Genomic DNA, 24,027 nt, shown 5'->3' with positions numbered 1-24,027 from the left:
GGCCAGCCTAAAGCCCCCGAGGCCCGTAGTAAGCCTAACTGTTCATTAACCCAACTCTAAGGCCCATTTGGGCCCAATATCAAGAAAACAAACAGACAGAGTCCGGCCGTAAAATGGACTTTCCAACGGGGAGTTTTCAACTCACCCGACCTGTAAACATAATAAATACTCAATTGGGGAGCTTAGCTCACCCTCCACATACTCATATCCTCATAAAAATAAATGGGAGCTCAGCTCCCTCATCCAATCCATCAAACATGCATATCATTATACGTTTACAGGTCCCACATGATAATAATATTACAGACCATAATCAAATAAATACTTCTAACACATGCGGAAATTTTAGGAGTAAATGAAATTACACAAATATTGATAAATAACCTGCGAAGGAGAAAAGCAGGTTAACCAAAATAAAATCCTCCTGCAGCCTGAAAAAAATATTGAACAGGAGTGAGCGTTCGACTCAGAGAGTAAAATATCAATTTTAACCATAATCTCTATAACTATCTAAAACTAATGCACCCTGTAGAGTGAAATGCAACATCAACATCATTTTCACATCATAACATCAAAAAGGTAATTTGGAGCACTCACGCACCCTGTAGCATCAATCATAACATATGGGAGCTGATCCCCTATACAGCTCTCTTAAATCCAACCTGGTGCCAGCGAAGAACTCAAGCCAGACTTTCGCTTAATAAACCAAATCGAGGGTCCCAGCGAAGAACTCAAGCCGTGACTACCCCTCGAAGGATCGGGTCCCAGCGAAGAACTCAAGCCGTGACTACCCGTCCTATCCATAGTCCACACCACATCACACGCACGCCAACGCACGCACACTGCTCCAAATTACCACAACAACATCATGGTACTTTAACAGTTATCAATGCATCATAAATCGTGCCTAGAGTTTAACTACATAAATATATGCATATAAGTGATGCATGGGCATGCTGAATATATAATAATATCGAAATTACAATTAAAATTAATATTTTACTCACAGACTTGACAACGGCCATCAGTAGCGGTGGCGGAGGAAGAAGGTCAGCTCACCTGACAATTACATTACAATTTTTAATATAAAAGACTCAATACAAACAAAGAAAAAGACCAATACGTCCTAAGTCGTGCCGAAAATCCGGCAGAGTCTCCCCTATACCTAGGACCTACCCAACCTGCAAAAGGGCTCAAAACACACTTCTATATTCACAATCCATATGTCCACAACTCAATCACATCACACAGCCCCTCCTGGGCCCACCAAATCAATCATCCATCACAACATGTAAAATTTCAATTTAGTCCCTATAATTGACCATTTTTGCAAAAACTGCCCAAATAAGCTCTAAAAATTCTAAAACTTTGCCCCGCGGTCCTTAGCAATATTACTAAGCTATTGCAAAAAGAATCATAATTTTCTAAGCTACCACGAATATTTTATGGATTTTTAATCCTATTTAAGCACTAGAAAATTACGAAAAAGCAAGGTTCGGGTTTACCTTTGCCAATTCCGACTTCGAAAACGTGCTCGGGACGTCTGACAATGGGGGGCTAGCCAAAACCTCGGTCCAATTCGGAGACTTTTCCGGTAACGGGTCTGTCTGGCCGGAATTTCGCAGACCCGGTCAACTGTCGAATTTCCGCGAATCGAGGATACCTACACGAAGCCCATAACACGGGGGTTAGTACATAAATTTTTCAGAATTTTCTAAGCTCATTAAATGCTCGGAAAAATACTGCGAAGTTCCGTGGGACCCACCGAAAAACGGTGTCGGAAAAATTTGAAATTTATGTCGCCGCGAAGCTCTCGACGAGTGGAGCGTGCTGGTACCCTCGGTTTTCTCGTGGGATTCACGGTTTTCGAGAAATCTAGCCCAAATGTCGAAATTGGCTAAAAACTTCCCGATCAAAAATTGGACAAACCGCTCGATGGATTTCGGCGTTCTTGGTGTCTATGGAAAGCTCTCGCCGAGTAGATGATTTTAGACACAAGACCCGATCCAATTGGTGGCCGGATCGACCGGATTTTGGCCAGGAAGCGCAACAGTCGCGCGCGCTGCGCGTCCGTTCTAAGGCCGTTTTCCGGCATTCCAGGCGGCGGCCGGCCGTGGGGAAGGGCCGAGGTGGGGCGCCGGCGAGGTGGGGACGCAGGGGAGGCGGCGGCGCGGCAAGGGGAGGAGGGAGGAGAGAGAAAAGAGAGAGAGAAGCGGAGAAGGTCGACGCGCGCGGGAGGGGGAAGAAAAAGAGAAGAAGACCGGTCTGATTCGACCGGTCCGATCCGGTCCGGTTCGATTCGGCCGGTTCGATTCAGAATATAAAATTTTGAATTTTTACTCTGCCTCGGGACCGAAAACGAGGTCCAAAAATTCCGAAAAAATTTCAGAAAACTCAGAAAAATACGTAGACTCCAAATATATTTTTAGTTTTGTCACGTGGTCTTTAAATTAATTTTTAAAATTCATCAAAATTTATATTTTAGGAAAATCGAACCAAATTTTTAAAATCTGAAAAATCTCAAAAAAATTCCTAAAATTTAAATAAAATAAAAATACCAAAAATGCTCATAAAATTTAAAATTTTGGGGTGTTACACAATGCATATCCGAATCTATAAAAAAAAAAAAAATTAAAGATTTATCATAATTTTGATTAACACTATAAAGCTTATAAATTGACCGATACCCAAATATAGAAAAGTCTTAATTCCGAAAAAATAAAGATGCAGTTTCCCTAATTGGCTAATTCCAACATGGAAGGCAAGGCTGTCTAGATTCATTAACATTTATTACAAGGCCATTTTTCTATATAAAAAAATATATATATACAAAATAAATAAATTTATATATTTATATCTTAATCAAATTTAAATAGCAATTTCTTTCTCACTAATTCATTTTTAGATTTATTTCCCTATTTGTTTTATCATACATAATTCATGCCTTTTTTGTTAATAAAGTATAAATATATATATATATATATATATATATATATATATATATATATATATATATATATATATATATAATTATTATACAAAAAATCATGCAAACAATTATCAAACTATAATATAGATATTTATTATTTATGAATTATTTAATTTTATGAAAAATTTTTATTTATTTAAAATAGAAAAACTTAATACAACATAAAATTGATTGCATATATATACACACACTCTAACATAAATTCATATTTTCATAATTTTAGAAATATTACATTAATAATCAAATATTATAAAAATACTATTTTTTATTAAATATGCCAAATAAAAATTATGGATCATAAAATGAGATTGTAATTTTTTTTATAAAAATTATTTTTATGCTCCATTTATTTTACAGAAAATATTTTAAAAAATATTTTCTATACTTTTTAAAATTTAAGACATTTAAAAAATTATTTAATTAAAAATATTTTTCTAATTAAAAAAAATAAAAATAAAAAGTCATTTCAGGTTTTTTAAATATTAATAATTTTATTAAAATATAAACACACATATATTTATATAAAGTAAAAATATATTATTAATTTAATATTTTAATTAAATAATAAAAAATATTTTTATAAAAATTATTTTTTATATATAAATTATTTATTATAAAATAAACAGAGTCTTAAGTACTATATATATACCCCATTTAAAAAATTTATAAATTAAGTTCTCAATATTTTACTGAAAAATAAATCCAAGTAATTTTATTTGTTTTATTTTCTTAGCTGGCGATGAAAATAAAAAGGGAAAACTCAGAAGCACCCATAAACTGTAGTTTCCTGACTCCTACTGCGCGTTATAAATTCAGTCCTCCGTCTGCTTCGGTCTTCCTTCCCATATGGATGACTCCGTCTCCCTCTCTAGCTTAACACAAGAATATTGCAAGAACAGTGCTTTCTCTCTCTTTCTCAAGCTGAATTGCAAGGACATTTCAAGCCTTTCTCGGGTATTTTGCCTCTTACTCTTCCTCCTCTTTTCTGTTTCTTTGTGTTTTGGGTTTGGTTTCTTGTGATGTGTGCTCTCTGATTATGTTCTATTACGTTATTTGGATGAGTATCACCTTTTTGGCTCGCAAGAAACTCTGTTATGACGTACATTCTCTGTTTTCCAATTTTATTTTTGTGATCACTACTTTCAATGAAAATGTGCCATTCTTGGTATTGGGACGGTGGGTTATGCTGAACTCCATGAAAGAATAAAAGGGTTGCGATTCTGTTCAAAGTATCACTCATATTCATTCAGTGGGCATATTTAATATAGGTAATGCTTTCATGGGTCACTGAGATTTACTTAACTGCGGGACATATTTGGATTCATATGACAAATTTTATTTTGAATCCACTGAAAACCATTTTTTTCAAGTCAACCATTGTGGATTATTTATGCTTTCCTCTCTCTATATGAGATGTCGATGAGCGTGAGTCTGACAAATTTTAGTAACCATGCATGTGGAAAAGGGAATCCGTCAATGGAAAACCAAGAAATGGCATATACCTGGAAAGGGTCCAAAATTTTCATGATTTGATCAGCAGTATAAAATTTGAAAATGAAAACTTTTAACGAATGTTTCGTTTCAAGGATGGTTGATTTTTAATTCCTTATCCCCCTATTCAGAATCTAGAATTTAACAAGAACTCAATTCAATTAATTTATTTTTTGCCAATTTGAAATGAAAAATTCAGTTCATTTCAATTTGGAGAAAATTCTTTTCAAAGAAATAGAAATCTAAGTATGATTGTATGAGAATTCAATTGAATTATTTTCTTACAAATGATTTATTCTAAACAAAGCCTATTCCCCTTGTTTAAAAACTAGAATTTTACAAGAATTCAATTCAGTTAATTTCTTTTTGGTTAATTCTCATGTTTCAAATGAAAAAGAATTCAATTCTTTTTAATTTAAAAGAAAAGTCATTTTAAAAGAAATAGAAATTAAGCATGATTATATGAGAATTTAATTGAATTCTTTTCTTCCAAATGGTTTATTCTAAAGGAAGCCTATATGATTTAGTAAGTGGTTATTACTGTAGGGCTGTTGTTGATTGCATTGTTTGCTCGTAGAGAGTGAAATCAAGAAAAAGAATCTCCTATGTCTACTTTGGCAAATTCTTCTAATATATTTTGGCACGAATGCCCAGTTGGGAAGACTGAGAGGCATAAACTACTTAACCAAAAGGGATGTGTTGTGTGGATAACGGGGCTTAGTGGATCAGGTTTGTTTTGAACACATTTCTTATTGCTTTCTGATACATTTTAATTATCAGGCAGTCAGAATTAGACTGTTTCAGCAATTCAAAACTCTTTCTACTTTTCATTTTAAAAAATTTTTAAAGGTCAATCAGAAAGCTGATTTTTTTTAATTTATGCCTAGATTCTGTGCATTAATCTGGGTCTTACAATTTGCAAATATAACCTTTGGTCATGGAACCATTAATGTAATTGTTCATAATCGCAAATTTTATATGGGCTTAGTGGCTTACTGGTGTTGCCTGTCTTGCTTCATAAGTAAAGGCTAGAAAAACCTATAGGCTCATATTAGTTATCTGTGGTGAACCCAAATTCTCCCAAAGTATAAGATTTCTATAGTTCTTAATGCTTCAAGTCTGTAAAAGGGAGTTGAACCTTGTGGATTGCTAAATTGGATGCACCTGTGTCCTGTGCTTGCTCCTGCTTTTTTAGAATATAGATGTCTTGAGTAAAAGGTAAGTGTCTGAATCTTCAGCCTCTGTTGTGTCTTATAGGCTGGAAGTAGAAGTTAAAGATATTTGTATATTGGACCAGCCAAATGTGTCAGTGTGAATGAGGAGAAATGCTTAGCATCTTAGGCACCATACACAATGTCGAGCTGTTGAATTCCTTCCTTGACCCACCATAAAGTTAAGTTGTGGAGTGGTACACTAACTAAAACCATCTCTCACACGCTATGTATTATTTATGTTCTTGTAATTGACAAATGATTGCATAATATAGTGGCATTTTGCTCAAATAAATTGCTTTTGTGAATTAATCATCAATTTTTGTAATCCACATGAATATTAAGAAGTTGCAGAGTCTATTGCGCTCCTTTTGTCAACTTTTTCAGGGAAAAGCACACTGGCATGCTCTCTAAGCAGAGAACTGCACTCTAGGGGGAAGCTGTCTTATGTTCTTGATGGAGATAACCTACGCCATGGACTGAACAAAGGCCTGGGTTTCAGTGCTGAAGATCGAACTGAAAATATCCGCAGAGTTGGTAAGTGTGATTTTATTTAGAAACAAACTTCTTACTGGAGTTGTGGCCCTGAAATTTAATTTTATGTAATAGATGCTTCATTGTCTCCAAAGTCAGGGCAAACTTACACATTGACATTAAACATGGTTTGTATATGTGCATGCAAAATGGTAGCTGTATCTGGCATTCTTATGAATGTGACTTACAATGTACTGAGAAGAGACTGATGATAGTACTGATTCGACTCCAAATTTGTAATAAATTTGGAAGGTTTTCTTAAATAAACTAGTAAATTAATCAGAAGTTATCTTCCACCAGGTTTTGCTCATTTCTTTTGGCTGATCTAAGTGGTATTCGCACTGTGTCAGTCGGATTATGTGGAGGCAGCTTTGACAGGCTGTTACACAGTGCCAGAAGCTAAACATGGCTTGTTAGCCCATCAGTTATCTAAATTTCTATTATGGCAGACCCAACTCTTTGGAGGTGTTCCAGAATTTCAAATCATAAATTTTCATTGTTCTCTGTTTTTAAGCTTTTCAAGTTAAAATGATCAAGTAGTGATAGAAGTTGAAATTTTTATTTTAAAAAAATGATCCTTTTCTTATCATTTGGTGAAAGTAGGAACATGTTAACTGACGCAAACGTTCCAAAATTGTAGGTTTCCAACTGTCCAAAAATTGCATTTGTGTGCAAATTGTTGGCCAAGAAAATCAACTTAAACTAAACTCATTTTAATTGTATTGAAAGAATTAGGTTATGATGAAGTTCCACATTGAATAAATTATTTGGATCCCAACAAACTTGAACCTGACAGTTAAACAACGTACCAGTATTTTAAAGAAAGAGAATATACCAACTATAGTACATGTAATTTGCTTAATATGTTATTTTTTTGTCATTTATCAATAATTATATATTTGTTTGGTTTAGGTGAAGTGGCAAAACTCTTTGCAGATGCTGGTTTGATATGCATTGCTAGTCTAATATCACCATACAGAAAAGACCGGGATGCTTGCCGTGCAATGTTGGCAGATGCAAATTTCATCGAGGCAAGGTTCCACAATAATGTCTCTTATTAGGACCGAGCAAATTTTCTTGAAGATGGAATGTCAGGTTACTTGTATCTTTACAGGTTTTCATGAACATGTCTCTGTCATTGTGTGAGTCAAGAGATGCTAGAGGCCTCTACAAGCTTGCACGTGCTGGAAAGATTAAAGGTTAGCTCTTGAAGCACATATTCAATGTTGCTTTGATATTTTGACATGGGGTTCCTGCTTGTCTATGCACACCCTCCCCTATATAAGGCACATACACAAAATTAAGGATGCAAAAACACAAGGATAGCATGTAAGCTGCAACAACTGCATTGTTACTGCACGTTTCACCCAAAGGAAATTAGAAAGGTGAAAAATTAAGTTAAAACAAAGAACTGCAAATTCTCTTGTAAAATAATGATGACTCCATTTCTCATTTTAAGTGTCAGATGCTCCGAATTATGAGCAGAAGGACTTTGTGAATAGAAGAGGGGTTGTGTAAAAGAGTGAACAATTATATGCCATTTTATTTGGGATTTTTAAAAGCACAGGCTAAATGCTTCCCACCCTATACACCCCATAAGACCTTGAGAATTTCCATGCTTAATTTCTAATCAAGAACAAGTTTTCAGGAGCATTAATTGCTCCAATATGTAGAAAAAACAGGAACAAGTTTGTATGTCTAGAAAAGCAGTACAAAGCAGGATAAGGGTAGGCTTCTTGGGATCACCTAGTGAGAACAATATATGATTATATAAAATGTGAATCACTTTTAGGATGTAATGAAGTATATGGTAAATACCATGTAGTTGAATGAAATAAGAGTAACTACAAGATTTTCAACTGCTTCAATGATTTCAAAAAAAATCCAGGACCAAATTTAGAGCATGATAATGAAGAAATTATCTGAGATTTGTATAATTGAGATTGTTTGATTATCTACCTATAATTTTTGCATGTTGGAAAGCTAACTTTGATGTTTCAAATCTATAATGATCCATAATTTGCATTGAATAAAGATTGCAAATCTCTGGGTGTGGCAATTTCTGGTGATACTAGTCAAGAATTGAATGGCTATTAGTATTTCCTTCCATTACTGATGGATTTTGTTCTAGATGGTTGCAAATGTACCTTTTTCTGAGTCTCATTTTCATCAATAATGTGATCTATATGACATTACAGGTTTTACTGGTATAGATGATCCTTATGAACCACCTTTGAATTGTGAGGTATGTACTACTGTGTCATTGTTCTAAAACGGCATAACATGCATCTTAAAGGGAAGTAACATGATATTTTATGTACCTTGTGCTATGATACTGTTTATCTTGAAGCGGGTATGATTTTCCTCTCCAATGCACAGATAGAAATACAAGAGAAGGATGGAGTCTGCCCCACACCATCTGCCATGGCTGGACAAGTAGTGTCCTACTTGGAGGACAAAGGATTTCTGCAGGATCAGTGATCAACTCCACTAACTTGGAGCGATCATAGTCATAATCTCATTGGACAAACAATTTTATCTGGGATTCATGGCCTATCCACTTTAACAGTTCCTGGCTAAGGGTGTCAGCAGGTTCCAACCATACATCATGTGGGATGCTTTTGTAATGAAATGATATGTTTCAGATTCAAATAGTACATATTTTATACACCAAGTGGGCACCATTGATGTTGTTTAATCATGGAGACTTATTATAGAATATACATTCATTTCCAACAACCATTGTTTTCAATTACAACCAAAATTTTCACGTTAGATATATATATATATAATTTTTTGTCGAAGTTCATCTTAGATATTTACTCATTCAAATAGTTATCAATTGTACCTTGAGAGGATTCTCATCACATGTGATTAGATCTCTCTGTATTTATCCATTTGTCAACTTGAGAGAAAAGAAAGAGAAGATTGGAAGTAACTTTGGGTCAAAGACAAGGCAAGAATCACCAAAGCCAAGGAATCCAGACCTGATTAAAAATTCCAATCACATTAATACGACGAAGTTTCTTGTCATTATCGTTAATAACGCTAACGTAAGAGACAACCCACCATCGATTGCGACCACAATAACTTTTCCCATCTCGTAACCAAAACCAACAAAACAGCCAACAGGGGAAGAGGAGAGAGAGAGAGAGAGAGAGAGAGAGAGAGAGATGGTATTAAACAGCAATCTGGTGGCGACTATAGCCAATATATCAGCCAATCTATGCCAATATATAGCATGCAATCCGGAGCGGCTAAGCAGCGACCAAGTCTTGAATCTGCTCTTCTGCTTCCCTCTCCATCACTTGGGCCGTCTTGCTTCATCTCTTTGGACCTATCTCTGCTACAATCCCAATCCCGCCAATCTCTCTGATATCGACTTCGACGACGGCGATGATTCCCACTCCGATTGAGTTCTTAAATCAATTCTTTCAGATGCCCATTTCTTTTCTTGTACTTGTTAATTTTATCATAATCGATACGAATTTTCTGAGAAAAGAAATTAAATGATGTTTCTTCATTGATTATGTAAAGGATGGGATTTTATTGGATTTGGATTTCAGAACTGGGTTTCTTTAAAAGTCGGTATCTTTTTGTTTCGTGGCTTGCGTATGCACCAATCGAAATTGCCAAGTGTTTGCCTCCGCGCCGTATCTGCCTACTCCTGGTGGTCCCTGGATACCAATAACCAGTATCGAGAGTTATATATATATATATATATATATATATATATATATATATATATATATATATATATTAATTGAACGATTATTAATTAATATTTATAATAAATAAAAAATTTAAATATAAATGTTTAATAAAATCATCATTATATGAGCTGAAAATTTTATTAATTGAAAAGTCCCAAATTATTTCAACCAGAGCCATCATTTCCGCAGCAGCTCATTCATTTGCTCTATTTTCAAACCTTTAGAAGATACAAAATTTTGCAAAAAAGAAAAGAAAACTTGGCAGATAAATTGAAAAAAAGGTCTGGTGGAATTTAAATAATATTTAAAGGGAATTTGGGTGGCGTTGTCGTCGGTTGGTTGTCTCCTCCTTTTGTTGCGCGAAGCAATGAGGACTATGGCGATGCCTTGCTCATTCCCTATATTTACCCGCTTAAATGTTAACAAAACCCACCTTTCTCCTGTCTTATTACCGTTTTGCCACTCCTCTTTCTCTCTCAGTCATCGTCGCTCTCTTTCCATGGCTTTTGCAACTCAGCCATCCACTCAGGTAATCATTTTTATCAGTTATCTTTTATTGATAATAACAAATTTCTGAGCATTTTTTAACAATTTGATTGATTGGCTATGGAAATCTGTTTGGGATTTGCTTTTGTTTTAGTTGAATTGATTGATTGATTTATTTCTTGATAGTATAAGCGCTAAGCTTTACATTTTAGTAAGTTAATGATTAACAATTTCAGATTAATGGGTTTCCTTCAACTATTGAATTGTCTTCTTTTTCAGCAGGCTGTGTCACCTGGGGATATTAATAGTGATGCCAATGTGTTTCAGTTGATCCAAACTCACCAGGTAGGTTCTCTTTCTTTATAAATGCTTAAGTAATTATTATTAATATCTTTATTAATAGTTTTTGTCATATGTGATGTGAACACATGTTTATGAATTTCACTGAGGAGTCTTGAGTTTGTGTGATTATAGAAAAAGGCAGCTCGACTTCCTCCCGTTGAGGAAATTAGAACCGTGCTTTATCACAGTATCCGTGGCATGCTATCAACTTTTTCTCAGGTTTGTTCATATGCTGGTTAGAGAATTCAACTCATTCATCAAAACAGAACTAATGGAATTAAAATTTTCATGACTTGAAAAAAATGTTTAGTGTTAATGAATGGCTAAATCCATTTGGTGGCGGATGCATCAACAATCAAAATGAATGCCAAATTTGGGCCTACTTTTTTTTTTAATTATTTTAAAACATTGCTGAAAGTTGAGTTGAGTTAAGTAGATTGCTGAAAGTGGAAAATCACATATAATGGGCTAAGATTTGATTGAATTGATTGTGAACTTCTCTAAACTAAAGCCAACATGAATGTGAAAATATATTGTACCATATGATGGATAAAGCGTAAATCCTATCGAAATCTGGGTTTGTTAAGTGTTGAATTTGAAAACTAATGATAGATAAAATGGTGACCCCCTTTTTATGTACCTAAGGAGATCAGCATTATTTGGACTGTCAAAAGGTCCACTTTTCTTGGGGTTTGGGAAGGGGGGTGTTTTAGTTTGCACACTGGTTTATACTTTATTGTGGCATTCATTGCTTGGACTACTTCTTTAACTGTTTACTGATTTATAGCAGTTGCTATTGATGAACAGAAGGTCGAGGGTTATCCATCAGGGTCAATGGTTGATTTTGCATGTGATATCGATGGATCTCCAATATTAGCAGTGAGCAGCTTGGCAACTCATACAAAGGTTTGCTCTATAACCTTCTTATTCTTTTCACGTGTCCTTTAACTTGGCAAATCATTTATCAATTATGAAAATAAATAGCCATTTCCTTGTTTGCATCCAGAGATCCACCTTCATGAAAAGTGACAAGTGTGACTCTTTTGGGTTTGTAAACTTTAAATTGATAATTTTTATCCATGTTTGCATATTTAAGGTTTGGTGAAGAGCTGATAACTGTTATAACAAAATGAAATTTGTTGCATGCTTTTGAAGAATAAAAGTCTGATAAATGAGATTGATTAATATATACGTGTTTGATTTCTCATATTTGTTAACTTATCCCTTGGTAAGTTCATTCCATGTGCATAATGGAGATGCTGGATTAAACTTAATTGTCCTTGCCAAATTCTGCTTGTTAATCTATTTATGTTCCTTTTTTTTTTCTTATATAATTGAGCATGCCATTGTTATTATTTTTGCCTTTTTTTAGTAGGAAATTTAGTCTTTTACAATCCTATGACTATCTGAAACTTGCTTTCCACAGGACCTCTTAGTTAATCCCAAATGCTCATTGCTTGTTGCTAGAGATCCAGAGGATAGGACTGAACCTTTTTTTTTTCTTATATAATTGAGCATGCCGTTGTTATTATTTTAGCCTTTTTTTTATAGGAAATTTAGTCTTTTACAATCCTATGACTATCTGAAACTTGCTTTCCACAGGACCTCTTAGTTAATCCCAAATGCTCATTGCTTGTTGCTAGAGATCCGGAGGATAGGACTGATTTGGTAATCACCCTGCATGGTGATGCTGTTTCTGTAAGTCATTTTTTTCCCCATTTCCTATATAGATGTTATCTTTAACTCATTGTTTTGGCATGTATTTTAGCTTGAAATTTTGCCATAGTGATGGGTTAATATAAATTTTAAAATTCCCTTCTGATGAATTACTTAGGTTTCTGAGAAAGATAAAGCTGCCATTCGAACTGCATATCTGGCAAAGCATCCCAATGCATTCTGGGTAAGTTGTTTCCTCTTATTCTTCAACATGCTGTTTTTTGGGTCTGCAAACACCATTGCTTAATATGAAGATCCCAACTAAATCAGCACATACAATATGAAGGTTGACTTTGGTGACTTCCAATTCATTCGCATTGAACCAAAAGTTGTGCGATATGTGTCAGGAGTTGCAACTGCTTTGCTTGGATCAGGAGGTTTTTGTTTTTCTGATTTTTTTTTCCCACTAAATTAAAGTCCAAAACTTTTACTTGTGCATTGTTGAGAGTGACTTTGGTATTCTTAAGGTCACTCAACTAAGACACTCACCAATACTTTTGCTTCTGCATTACATTATTTTTTTGAGTGCCTCCTAGATTTAGTTTAATTGTTTTATTACCATCTTTTTCCACCGCATTCTCCCATTTTATCTGTGTTATTCTAAATGTTGCAGAGTTTAGCAAAGAAGAGTATCAAGCTGCTAAAATTGATCCAATAGCTCAGTTTTCTAAACCTGTTGCGGTATGTTTTCCTCGAATGGTATATGCTTGCATGCTGTATATGTTTATATGTTGTAACTTTCTTCCGCACACCTCTTATTGGCATCTTGTCTTTTATTAGTCTCATATGAATAGAGATCATGCTGAAGATACAAGGCTCATTGTGCAACATTCAACATCAATTGCGGTATTCTGGTGTACTACTAATTTATATTTGGTTTATTATCTAGGAACCAACTATTATATGAAATGTGTATTATTGTTTTTTCTTCAGGTGGACTCTGCCTACATACTAGACATTGATAGTCTTGGATTCAATGTTAAGGTATTGACAATACATAACCATTGCACTTTGTGTGCCTACTTCACAAGTTTTCTAAAATTATTTTTTGCTTCCAGCTTATCTATTTTTCTTTTTTAATGATGTGCTAAAACTTTTTTCAAAACTGTTTCACTTCAACTAGTACTTTGTCATTTACACTTTTTCTGAACTCAAAATTAACCGTTCCTCTTTCCCTCTTGGTAAAGTTTTGACCTCATATTTATTCTTCTAGGCTGTTTATCAAGGAAGTACTTACAAGCTTCGGATTCCTTTTCCTAGACGCACTGAAGAGAGAAAGTGAGACGCTTTAACCATGCATGTGGTCTTCTGTGGAAGTTATATAATTCTCTTACGCGAAAAATTCATATATATTGTTCATTCTTCTTTTGTGCTCTTCAACTTTTGCTATTCTTTTGTCATACAATGTGTACTGCTAGGTTCTCATCTTAATTTTGTACTTCTTCCAAAACGTTTTTAGTTTTTGCCAACATTGCTGAAGTTAATTTGAGGATTTTCTTCTATTGGAATCTAATATCAAGATTTAAACCTGCGTGTATATATATATATATATATATATATATATATATATATGAAATCCTACCATAGTTGAAATCCGTGGGCCATAAAACTTATGGAGGCCTTTCTGCCATGGGCCCGCAGGTTTAAATCTTGATATTAGATTCCCGCAGGCCTTTCCATTGAATACAGAATCATTGTGTCATGTGCCATGACTTTGTATTGCAACTCAGTGGTGCTTCTCCTTCCCATTTGACTGCATTATTTGACTTTGATTTCTGTGTTTCTGATTAGCTTGTTTTCCTTCACATCTCAGGGATGTGAAGACTCTAGTTGTGGAAATGCTTCAAGCTGCGAAGTCTCAATTCTCAAGTTAAATGATACCATGCCGAGAAGGGAACAAATAGGTATGCTTATCCATATAACCTTGCAATGTGATGCTGTTTAACCATTTTGCCAGTTTTTTAGCAATAAAGTTTGTCATCTAAGTATAAAGAACTTGCCTTTGTCCTGACTTGAGCTGCAAACCTTATAAGCAAGCCACGTGCTTATGTTGGACATCCTAACCATAACCGTTACGGTTTTTCAAGCATAAGAGTTTTCCCTTTTTCTTTTCTTTTATCCTTTTTGTTTAGAAGTGGGTCCAACAGTTTTCGCACACTTTTACCATTTCATGTTTAGAACATTGAACTTAATTTTATTGCATGGAACAAAATACAAATGAATTGCATGATTTTTTTTTTCTAGAATTCCATAATGATATTCTTATTCTCATGCCTTGTGATCTCTTAATTGTGTTTCAAGAAACTATTCCATAATGATATTCTTCTTCTCATGCCTTGTGATCTCTTAATTGTGTTTCAAGAAACTATTTGAATTGTGTTCTTGTGCTTGGCTTCGATATTACATAGCATATTCCTGATTATGGTTCATTCTGGCAACTATTACAGCATCCAATGCGTCTACCACAGTTACCATGCGCAATGACTTGTGTTTGCGATGGAACTCCTCATTACTATTTGGGCTTTCCTATATTCTGAGATGTTCTCACTTGTCATCTTGTTTGTCTGTGTAGGATTCTGCAGCACATTACAATCGCAGCCTAGTTGATAATTGATATGAATGTAGCAAACAAAATACACATATAAATGCTAAAAACTAAACAATCACCAGGGTCTTGGCGGCTTGCTCCTCGTACATACTATTGGACAGCATACTTAGCTGCTCAAGGGGTGCAGTCAAAGAGTTGAATTATAAGCTCAAGAAATGTTTGATTGCAAACTGATGTAAAAATTTGTAAAACCATAATACTAACGCATGTTTCTTCTGCTCTAGTATTTTCTATGGTAAGAATGTATTGAATCCCCATAGATTTGGATTAAGAGAGCTAATAATGTGAGATCTCTGGATTTGTGCTTTGCAATTGGTTCTATTTTAAGCAAATGGATTCTGCAGAAAGAAAAAAAAAATTGAGATCAGATTATCATTTTGCTAATTAGTCTCATAGAATATTCAATTAACCGTTAGGAAATCTGTCAATTTGTCTATTTGTCACATGCATAAATCTCTAGTAGGTCAATTATATTTCACTGGAGATTTGATTCCCTTTAGATTTTTGCATGCTCGTACTGCCGAGCCTGATATGATTACAGCCATTGCTAGAGCAGCCGTGCACTATGCATCCATTTATAGGCATCGCCTGCATAATGAGGCCAAGTTGAGCCATCTTAATTGGCAAAAATTTTGACCATTTTAAATTGTTCGTTTTATTAAAATATGATTTTTATCACAAGCATCTTAAGAGTGCATTTTCACTGGAATTATAGCCTGGTAGGTACAAAGGATTACCGCATTGCTATGCACCCAGAGAGAGAAATTTGAAATAAAATAAAACAACGATTGTAGAAATGAGGAAATATGACAAGGAAGCAAATGGTAGATGAGAAAAAGAATTATTTTCTCAATGATAAAAATGAAGCTTAGATCTATACAACAAACAAAAGAAAGCAGAAGAGACCACTTCTGAATTCTTACTACCCTCATTTTTCCCATTCTAACAAACCTATTACCACATTATCATGATCTCCAAACAAAAATTCAAAAAAATTTCTTAAAAAAAAAAAAAAAAAAAGTCTCAGCTGCTTCAATTTCACAATCTCTCATTCTGAATCACTCTCCATGCTTCCCATGGCCTTCAGTCCTCTCGGTCTCTGCATCACATACCAAGAAAAGGCCTTCAAAAAAAAGTGAAACTAAAAGAGAGAACATTAAATTAAAAAAAAAAAAAACACTAATGATAATTCAGATCTAAGAGAAAATAAGCTTAAATACCTTCTTAGTGCTCTTCTTCTCCCTCACTTCATACCTCTCTTGGCACATATCAGTCAACCAAGCCCCAGGGCTCACTAACTGTCGCCCACCAAAAGATAAAAAGGGGAAAAAAATTAGAACCTAAAAACAAGGCATGACAAGGAAAGAAAAGAAAACCCTTCCCCTCCAACAAAGCAGACACAAATTTAAAAAAAAAAAAAAAATCAGCTATTTTTCCTTTCCCACCCATAAAATTCTTGTACAAATTTTCTCGAGAGAAGGAGAGGCAAAGAAAATGGAAAAAAAAAAATTATCAGAGACTTACAAGTAAGCTTCTTTGGATAATCTTGGCTCTCTTCTTAGGCCGTTGAGGAAGCTTACACCCTTTCATAGCCATAAAATCCTCCTCTTTTTCTTTGCTTGACAGTGTGATATATAGCTTTGGCCAAACGTGTCCTTTATCCTCTCCATTGTTACCATCAATTGAAATCTTCCCATTCTCGTCCACACTCATTGACCCTCTTGTCGTGTAATACCTGTCTTCTTTCTCCGGTGACGCCGATTTCCGGTTCTCAGTCGTACCAGACCGGAGTGTTGCTGCCTCAGAATTCCTGTACCAAACAGATCCGCATAAGTTGAAATTTCCAATTTTAACCATTATTTTAATCCATAGATTGTTCATAACTTGGGATCTGAAAGCTGCAAAATCATTTAAAAGAGTTTATTTTGTATATTTTTCTTGTTTTCTTGCATTTTCCCGTCAACCAAACAGGAGGTTGCAAGAAAGTTCCGACCTTTTCTCTTTTTATATTCGGGGAAATTCTCAACTGTCTGTTTGGTTGCTGAGAAAAGGAAAACAAATCAGAATTAGGAAATTGAAACAACATAAATAATACAGATTGAACTTTAATTTCTCTTTATAATTTCCCGAGCAACCAAACAGAAAAAAAAACAAGAAACCTCTGCCAACCTCATTTTCTTAGAGAAATTTCTCAATTTGGTTGCTGAGAAAAAGAGAAGATTAACGAGTCCGAGAGTATAGTGGATAAACAAAAACCAACTCTCAACAAAGCCTCATATTCCGAGTCAGGAACTGGCCCTTTTTCTCCTCGGAAGGCAAGCAAAGAAACCGAGCACCAATCTAACCTGGTAAGGCGATTGGATTGAGGATGAGACGTTTCTTTCTCTGTAGCAGAAGAGACGATGCGTCTATCAATACGAGTTGTGATTTTCCTGCGAAAGACACCATCGGATCTCTGTGAGATAATTTCAGGGTCTCTTACTCTCACACATCTAAGCCTCTTTTTATTCCCCCACTGCAAGAAAAAATCAGGCTCTAATGCTTTATTTGCTCTCTGGCTTTTCTCGTCTTTGTCCATGCCTACAATCACAAAAAAGATACCAGTGAAAACCAACCCAAAAGTGAAATCCGAGAACTAGCAGGAAATTGAGGCAAAGCGATGAAGAAGAAGAGTTGATTATTGATTAAGAAAACCCACAAGTAAAAATCACAGAAAGAGATATCCCGTTTTATCAGCCGTGAAAAATGAGAGAAACAGATAAAGGGGCTGGTTTAACACATCGGATTGGGTCTTGTAAGAGTTCCATTTGGAAGACCCAGAAGTGAAAATGAAAGAGATTGTGACTCTTAGTTTGAGAAGTGAGTTGATAGAGAAAAACCCAGAAGTGAAAAATCAGAGAAAAAAAAAAATATATATATATATATATATACATACATAAAAAGGGGCCAAATAGAAGATAAGGAAAACAGATTTTTAAAGAAGAAGCATCAAAAAATGGTTGAAATGACAAAAGAGAGTCAAAGAAATTGAATTCAGAAAGGATTATGAGGTAAACCTCAAGATCTATGAGTGTAAACAGAGATGGACAAGAAGATTCTTACTGTAAGATAATTGCATGAAGAATGAAGGAAAAATTGAAGAACAACCCCCGAGAAAATATATAGAGATGCAAATTCTCTAAAAACAAGACAAATCCCAGATCGTCTATATCCCAGATTATACCAACTCTCTCTCTCTCTCTCTCTCTCTCTCTCTCAATCTTTTTTCTTGTGTGTGTTTGTTCTGGTAAACTCTTCTTCTCAAAATCTAGCTTCGTTTTTTTTGTTTCTCTCAGTTTCGTGGGTTTCTTCTCTTTTTCTCCTTCTTCTTCTTCTTCTTCTTCTTCTGCTTTCTTCTTCTCTGCATTATTTCCCCCCCGCCTGTCACAGTATTTATCTCCCCCTCAATGGCCTCTAGCGTGAAAAATAACTGCAGATTACGCCAACCGTTGGATAGAGAACATACGGCTGGATGCGCTTAGCAACTTTGTCGATACCCTTTGCAAAGCCCAACTTTCTTTTCAGATGGCCATTTGTTTGATAGCTTTGGGTGTGGTAGATAAGCGGGTCTCCACCCACTCCTTTGGATTGGACTTTGAGGCCCAATTAGGATTGTTTGGGCCTCTCTACGTCATCTCTCATCACTTGCAAAAATTTTACTGGCTATCTCCGAACCTTTCTTTCTCTTTTTTTTTTTTAATTTAACTTAAATTTTAAATATTAAATTATTTTAATAATTTTTTAAAATGAAATAAAGTGCATAAAAGTACAGAATCTTGAAATTGCCACTGTGTTTATTTTAGGGTCGCTAGTCTACTTTGCAAGGGATAAGGTGTAGAGAAGGGTTCAATTCTTGGTGTTGACCATTCACTATTTTTTAACCCCATCAGATTTTGGTGGCCCTACAACCAGCCCTTCTTCTTTTAACTCAACTTGCCTTAGTTGGTAATTGGTCTGCGTTTTGGTTCGCTCACTTCCATAAATTTATTATGATTTTACTAAGAAATATATTCTTTTTTAAGTTATTTGTATATTTTATAATAAAAAAAAAATAAATTGATTCAGTATCTTTATTTTATAATAATAAAAAAAATTATAATAAATTGAGAAATAAATTGATATATGTCCGCTAAAATATATCATTAACGAGTAATTTAATTTTTTGAGATTTCACATTAATTATGAATATGTGTGTTTATCTTTAAAAAAAATTTACCTTATTTAATTTGTTAATATTTTTCTGTATTTTCTTTATTCTTTGTCACTTATAAAATAAAAAGACATAAAATTTTTATTTGAATTCACTAATTTAATTTCTAATGTAATAATGAAGTTAAATCCAAACTAAATAATTAAAATTTTACACAACTTCTCTAATGTGAAGCACTAGCACTATCACATTGTTTGGTTCAATTTCAAAACACTAAATTCCATGGAATTTAACTAAATTCTTTATTTTATATATTTTGTTAAAAAAAAAAAAAGAAATATTCTTCCACTCCTTCATCTTTTTGTTTAGCTATATATCAAATTTACTTAATATTTATTAATGTGCTCATACATGTCACACTATGATACAAAATGCATGTTATGATATTTTATAGAGTCCATTATAATTAATATAGGAGGAAAAAAATTAAAGAAGATGGAAACCATAAATTAGTTTTTTATCTATTTACTATTAATATATATGGATAATTATATAACATATTTATATTTGTCCTAATTTTTAATATTTAAATTTATTATAGGAAATTAGTACAAATGAATTTCTATTATAAAATTATACTAAATTATATTAAATTTAATTAAATTATGTATTTTAAGTTATATCATACTAAGTAATAAATTTATTTCAAATGAATTCTAAAAATTGAGATAGAATTTAACCAAACATATAAATCTGGTTGATGTAAATTGCACTCATCATCTCTTAACTTAACTGATGTATTTATTTCATTTTAATTATTTAACTTTAATTTATTAGAATAAATTTTATCAATTTTATTTTTATTTTAGAAAAAGTCTTTTAAACTGTGATAGCAAAATTTTCATGTTAAAAATAAAAAATTTGTTTTTTTTTTATTTTGTTATATATTTGACATTAACATATATGCCCTTGTTAACAAATGTAATACTTATCTTGAAGCTACATTATTCCAACCTTTCAATCAAGCATTTGAAATTTGTAGATGGTGGGTGTGCTTTTGAGGACTTTTATCTTGCACATGGAGTACCATTTCAACTAGTGTAATTTCAACAATATTATTCTCATTTATGCATTGTTTTTCACAATTAGAATGTACCCACTATTGTTGACTTGCTAATTGTTGTTGCTTTTGCTTTTGGACACTTCCTTGTTACTAATAATCTTACAATCATTTCAACCCATTTATCCAAAAGTAAGCATATGCCATTTTCTTTTTCAATCAAATTATTTTATTTTAATATTAGAGCCTTGGGCATATCATGCTCCTATTTCCACAAAATTTTTTTATTAATTAGACTAAAATTCAATATGATTTCCCCCTGTTTTACCAACGATAATTTTTCATGACTGAAAGGCTAATTTTTGCATTCTGTGTGGGGAAATGTTATGCAATTTTCCTCTCGTCAGAGTATGCCATAGTTGGATTGATGCTTCTTTTTGCTTTTTTTGAGTGGTCAATCTTTTATCCTCATACTTAGCGCTCAGCAAATTTTGGTTCAAATTGAAAAATCGAATTGAACCGAGTCAATTTGATTCAATCGATTTAATTTTAAAATTTAATCGGTTCAGTTCGATTTTACATTATAAAAATTTAGGTTATTTCGGTTCGGTTCTATTTTGAAGATAAAAAATTTATTAAACCGAACTAAACCGAATAGTAATTTATATGTTCAAATTGAACTAAATCGAACTGAATCGATTTTTAAATTGATTTATTTTTATGAGAAATTTATGAATTATATTTAATTTTATATATATTAATTGTTTAATTTCATTGATTAATGGTTATTAGGTTCAAACCAAAGTCAAAATTATATCAATAACTTGAAAATCAAGTATAAATTAAAAAATCAATCAAAAATCAAAATCAATCGGTTTAAACCGAATAGAAACCGAAATAGAGCGATTCGGTTGAATTCGATTTTTCATCAATTTCTATTCGATTCAATTTCTAAAATATATAATTCGATTTTTATAATTTAATTCGATTCGATTCGGTTCAAACCAAATGCTCACCCCTACTCATACTTACTATTATAGGTATATAAATGAATATAACTATGCCCATACCCTACTTACCAATCACTTCCCATTCAATACATTGCCCCTCTCCTTGCCTTATCAACTGTCTTATAAGAAAAATTATTAGGTACACTCGGTGTTCATACACTATTTTTTACAATCATATGAAATTCACTATTTATATTATAAGAGGGTTCATTTTTTTTTATAAAAGATAAAATATTACTTTTTAATACTTCCTGTGTATCTAAGTAGTAATCCTAAAATACCCTTTACTCTTTCTTCTTCTTTTTTTTTTTTAAATAATAATTATTAAATTAATATTCATATTTAAATTCATGAATTTATTATATATATTTTAATTAATCTTACATAAATCTCAATATAAATATTTAATATAATAATTATTAAATTTGTTTTTATATGGGATCCAACTTACATTAGATGTAATTATAAAATTTTATTTCTTTATCCCTTGAAATTGAAATTATTTTTTTCAAAATTTATTTATTAAATTATTATTATTAATTGTAAAAAAAATGAGGGGCTTAAAAATGAAATTTACCTTTAATTAATATAAAGTTTGGATATGACTTTTCTACGGTTGTTGAATTGTTGCATTGAATTTGAATTATCACCCATACATTAATTTGGAAAAGACATATAAGATGAATAATGGTTTCCATCTCTTTTCCTCATTTCTTCCCTTATTCTCTATTTAAGGACATCGTTTATAATTTGCTAAATTCAAACGTAATGATTGTTGACCGTTGCAAAATGTACGTTATATCCCAAAAATCAATTTTAAGCTTATGAATGGATCAAAATCACTTTCCAACTTATTTTTAAAGTATAATTAATTAAACCGTCAAAAACAAAAAACTTTCGTCACAATTTTAGTAAAAATTGTTAGGATGTCAATTCTAGAACATCACTCTAACATTAATAAAATATACTATTTTTATGATTTTATGAAAATTCCTATTTAATAAGTAATTTTGAAAATATATTATTTTATATTAATTTTGAAAATTTTTATGTGGGCTTGAAAATGAAATTGTTATGTGCTGCTGCCATTGCTCGTGAACCAAATTGTCCTATTTCAAACAAATTAAGGTGAATTTGAGGTTGAAATTCACGAAATCCCAAGTTTGCCATCAACATCCGGCTTAAAAGCCACAGAGCATGCCCTGAAGTAGGGTCATAACCGGACATTCAAATATTAAATTCCAAAAATAGGAAAAATTTATAAAAATGTATTGGTTGAGAAGTGGAGGTCCTCAAAGACGGAAAGGTTTTAAATTTCCCCTTTTATATAAAAAAAATAGTAAGAGGAGCGAAGGAACCGTTGGCAACAGCTGGAAGGCACAAAAAGAATCCAAAGCCACACGGCGGAATGGGCCCATGGTTCGATTTTTATTAGGAATCGTTGGTTCCGAACTATAGTTGAAATAGATCTGAATCGAACCACTGCATCCATATTCTGTCACATTGTTAAATTGGTCACGATTTTAATTTTATTCAAATTGAAATAGTTTAATAGTTAATTTTTTTTTTTAAACTGGATCATTGAAAATGAGCAATCAATTTCAGTCTAATTCAATTTGAATTTCAGAAAAAAGAAGCGGATCGAAATCAATTTCTGGTTTTATTTTTATTCAAACTCATGGAAATGATTTCATTTTAAACTTTAATCAAACCGATATTGATTCAGTTTTAAACCCAAATCAGAAAGTAGCCAACGCGCAGAGGCAGCCATCACTTTTGTCCATTGAAAAATACTAAAATAGGTTACTCTCCCAAATTAAGAAAATCCATGTGTGGTCTCCATCAACCGTCTCCACCCCCTTCAACTCCCTATATAAACTACCAACCTCCATAGCTTCTGCCACCCCACCAGCAGTGTTCCAATTTCTTTCTGCCTCCACAAATTTTCCCATCTTCTAAATACCTAACTTTCTTGGGAAAATTTCGTTTTTTTCTTCCACCAAACAGGAAAATCTACGATGGAGGCATTGAAGGTGAGAGTATTTGTGGCCATTGTGGTTGTTCTCATGGCGGTTTCTGCTGTTCAGAATGTGGCTGCTCAGGAAGGCCCAGCTCCTAGCCCTGCCTCTGATGCCACTGTTTTTGTACCAACTGTTTTCGCATCTCTTGCAGCTTTTGCTTTTGGGCTCCTCATCTAAATGGGTCTTGAAGAAATTCTTAAATTTTGAATTTTGAAAGCGTAAATTCTGAGTTCTTTGCCTCAGGCTCTTTCTTGTCCCACGATTACATTTTGAGTCTTTGATAGGCTAATGGGATTGTAATTGTGGGGCAGAAAGAGGCTGCGAGACGTTTGCTTCTTTTGAATTTTCATTTATCATGATGTTTATGAATATTTCTTTATTTGTATAATTGATGTGACTTGGTATTTTTTTGTACAATTCTTGTGATTTTGCTTACGTCTTCTCTGAACCCTGAAATTTTTCTGTTTCGTTTTACTTTTGTTGTACCTTTTGATGCTAAATTCAAAAAAAAAAAAAGGCTGAATATTATCAAAATTATGATATCCATTTGAATGGGCAAAAGAAATTGGGATTGGAAGTAATTGGATTGGCTGGTTGGTCAATAGTTGAACCAATCACCTTGCTATTGGGTGATTAAATTCATTTTCGATTAGAGAT

At 33.3% G+C, this 24,027-nt stretch overlaps 4 protein-coding genes and 1 long non-coding RNA gene across 9 annotated transcripts; 3 read left to right on the top strand and 2 right to left on the bottom strand.

The window, feature by feature from the left end:
* The first annotated feature begins 3,764 nt into the window (after positions 1–3,764).
* LOC110668925 (adenylyl-sulfate kinase 3) lies at positions 3,765–8,964 on the top strand. Its single transcript, XM_021830331.2, has 7 exons — positions 3,765–3,943; positions 5,027–5,209; positions 6,079–6,228; positions 7,138–7,256; positions 7,340–7,424; positions 8,424–8,470; positions 8,605–8,964. Exons 2-7 carry the CDS (start codon positions 5,086–5,088, stop codon positions 8,704–8,706), a joined length of 627 nt encoding a protein of 208 aa, XP_021686023.2. The 5' UTR covers positions 3,765–3,943; positions 5,027–5,085; the 3' UTR covers positions 8,707–8,964.
* A 130-nt stretch (positions 8,965–9,094) lies between these two features.
* LOC131179859 (uncharacterized) lies at positions 9,095–9,542 on the bottom strand. Its single transcript, XR_009148743.1, has 2 exons — positions 9,295–9,542; positions 9,095–9,212 (listed from the first exon to the last, which is right to left on the bottom strand). It is a non-coding gene; the product is annotated as an uncharacterized LOC131179859 (long non-coding RNA).
* Positions 9,543–9,968: 426 nt separating this feature from the next.
* LOC110668923 (uncharacterized) lies at positions 9,969–15,402 on the top strand. 4 transcript variants are annotated; one of them, XM_021830324.2, is made up of 13 exons: positions 9,969–10,467; positions 10,704–10,769; positions 10,899–10,985; positions 11,574–11,672; positions 12,369–12,464; positions 12,601–12,666; positions 12,769–12,859; positions 13,096–13,163; positions 13,263–13,328; positions 13,416–13,466; positions 13,696–13,760; positions 14,296–14,386; positions 15,055–15,402. In XM_021830324.2, the coding sequence occupies exons 1-12, from the start codon at positions 10,306–10,308 to the stop codon at positions 14,354–14,356; spliced, it is 978 nt and encodes a 325-aa protein (XP_021686016.2). In that variant the 5' UTR covers positions 9,969–10,305; the 3' UTR covers positions 14,357–14,386; positions 15,055–15,402. The 4 variants fall into 4 exon arrangements, with proteins under 4 accessions (XP_021686016.2, XP_021686019.2, XP_021686018.2 ...); XM_021830327.2 differs by having other exon boundaries at positions 10,081–10,467; positions 15,153–15,402; XM_021830326.2 differs by having other exon boundaries at positions 10,082–10,467; positions 14,930–15,062.
* A 513-nt stretch (positions 15,403–15,915) lies between these two features.
* LOC110668924 (uncharacterized) lies at positions 15,916–18,598 on the bottom strand. Of its 2 annotated transcripts, none has more exons than XM_021830329.2 (5): positions 18,193–18,598; positions 17,436–17,670; positions 16,615–16,900; positions 16,311–16,388; positions 15,916–16,189 (listed from the first exon to the last, which is right to left on the bottom strand). In XM_021830329.2, the coding sequence occupies exons 1-5, from the start codon at positions 18,206–18,208 to the stop codon at positions 16,139–16,141; spliced, it is 666 nt and encodes a 221-aa protein (XP_021686021.1). In that variant the 5' UTR covers positions 18,209–18,598; the 3' UTR covers positions 15,916–16,138. The 2 variants fall into 2 exon arrangements, with proteins under 2 accessions (XP_021686021.1, XP_021686022.1); XM_021830330.2 differs by lacking the exon at positions 18,193–18,598 and adding an exon at positions 17,789–17,992.
* Positions 18,599–23,182: 4,584 nt separating this feature from the next.
* Positions 23,183–23,805, top strand: LOC110668918 (arabinogalactan protein 13). The gene has a single exon (XM_021830318.2). It carries the CDS (start codon positions 23,368–23,370, stop codon positions 23,545–23,547), a length of 180 nt encoding a protein of 59 aa, XP_021686010.2. The 5' UTR covers positions 23,183–23,367; the 3' UTR covers positions 23,548–23,805.
* The last annotated feature ends 222 nt before the right edge of the window (positions 23,806–24,027 follow it).

This window comes from Hevea brasiliensis, chromosome 5 (genome assembly GCF_030052815.1).
Source record: "Hevea brasiliensis isolate MT/VB/25A 57/8 chromosome 5, ASM3005281v1, whole genome shotgun sequence".
Taxonomy (NCBI): domain Eukaryota; kingdom Viridiplantae; phylum Streptophyta; class Magnoliopsida; order Malpighiales; family Euphorbiaceae; genus Hevea; species Hevea brasiliensis.
Note: the sequence above shows the minus strand (reverse complement) of the source record. Positions and strands in the feature narration are given on the sequence as shown.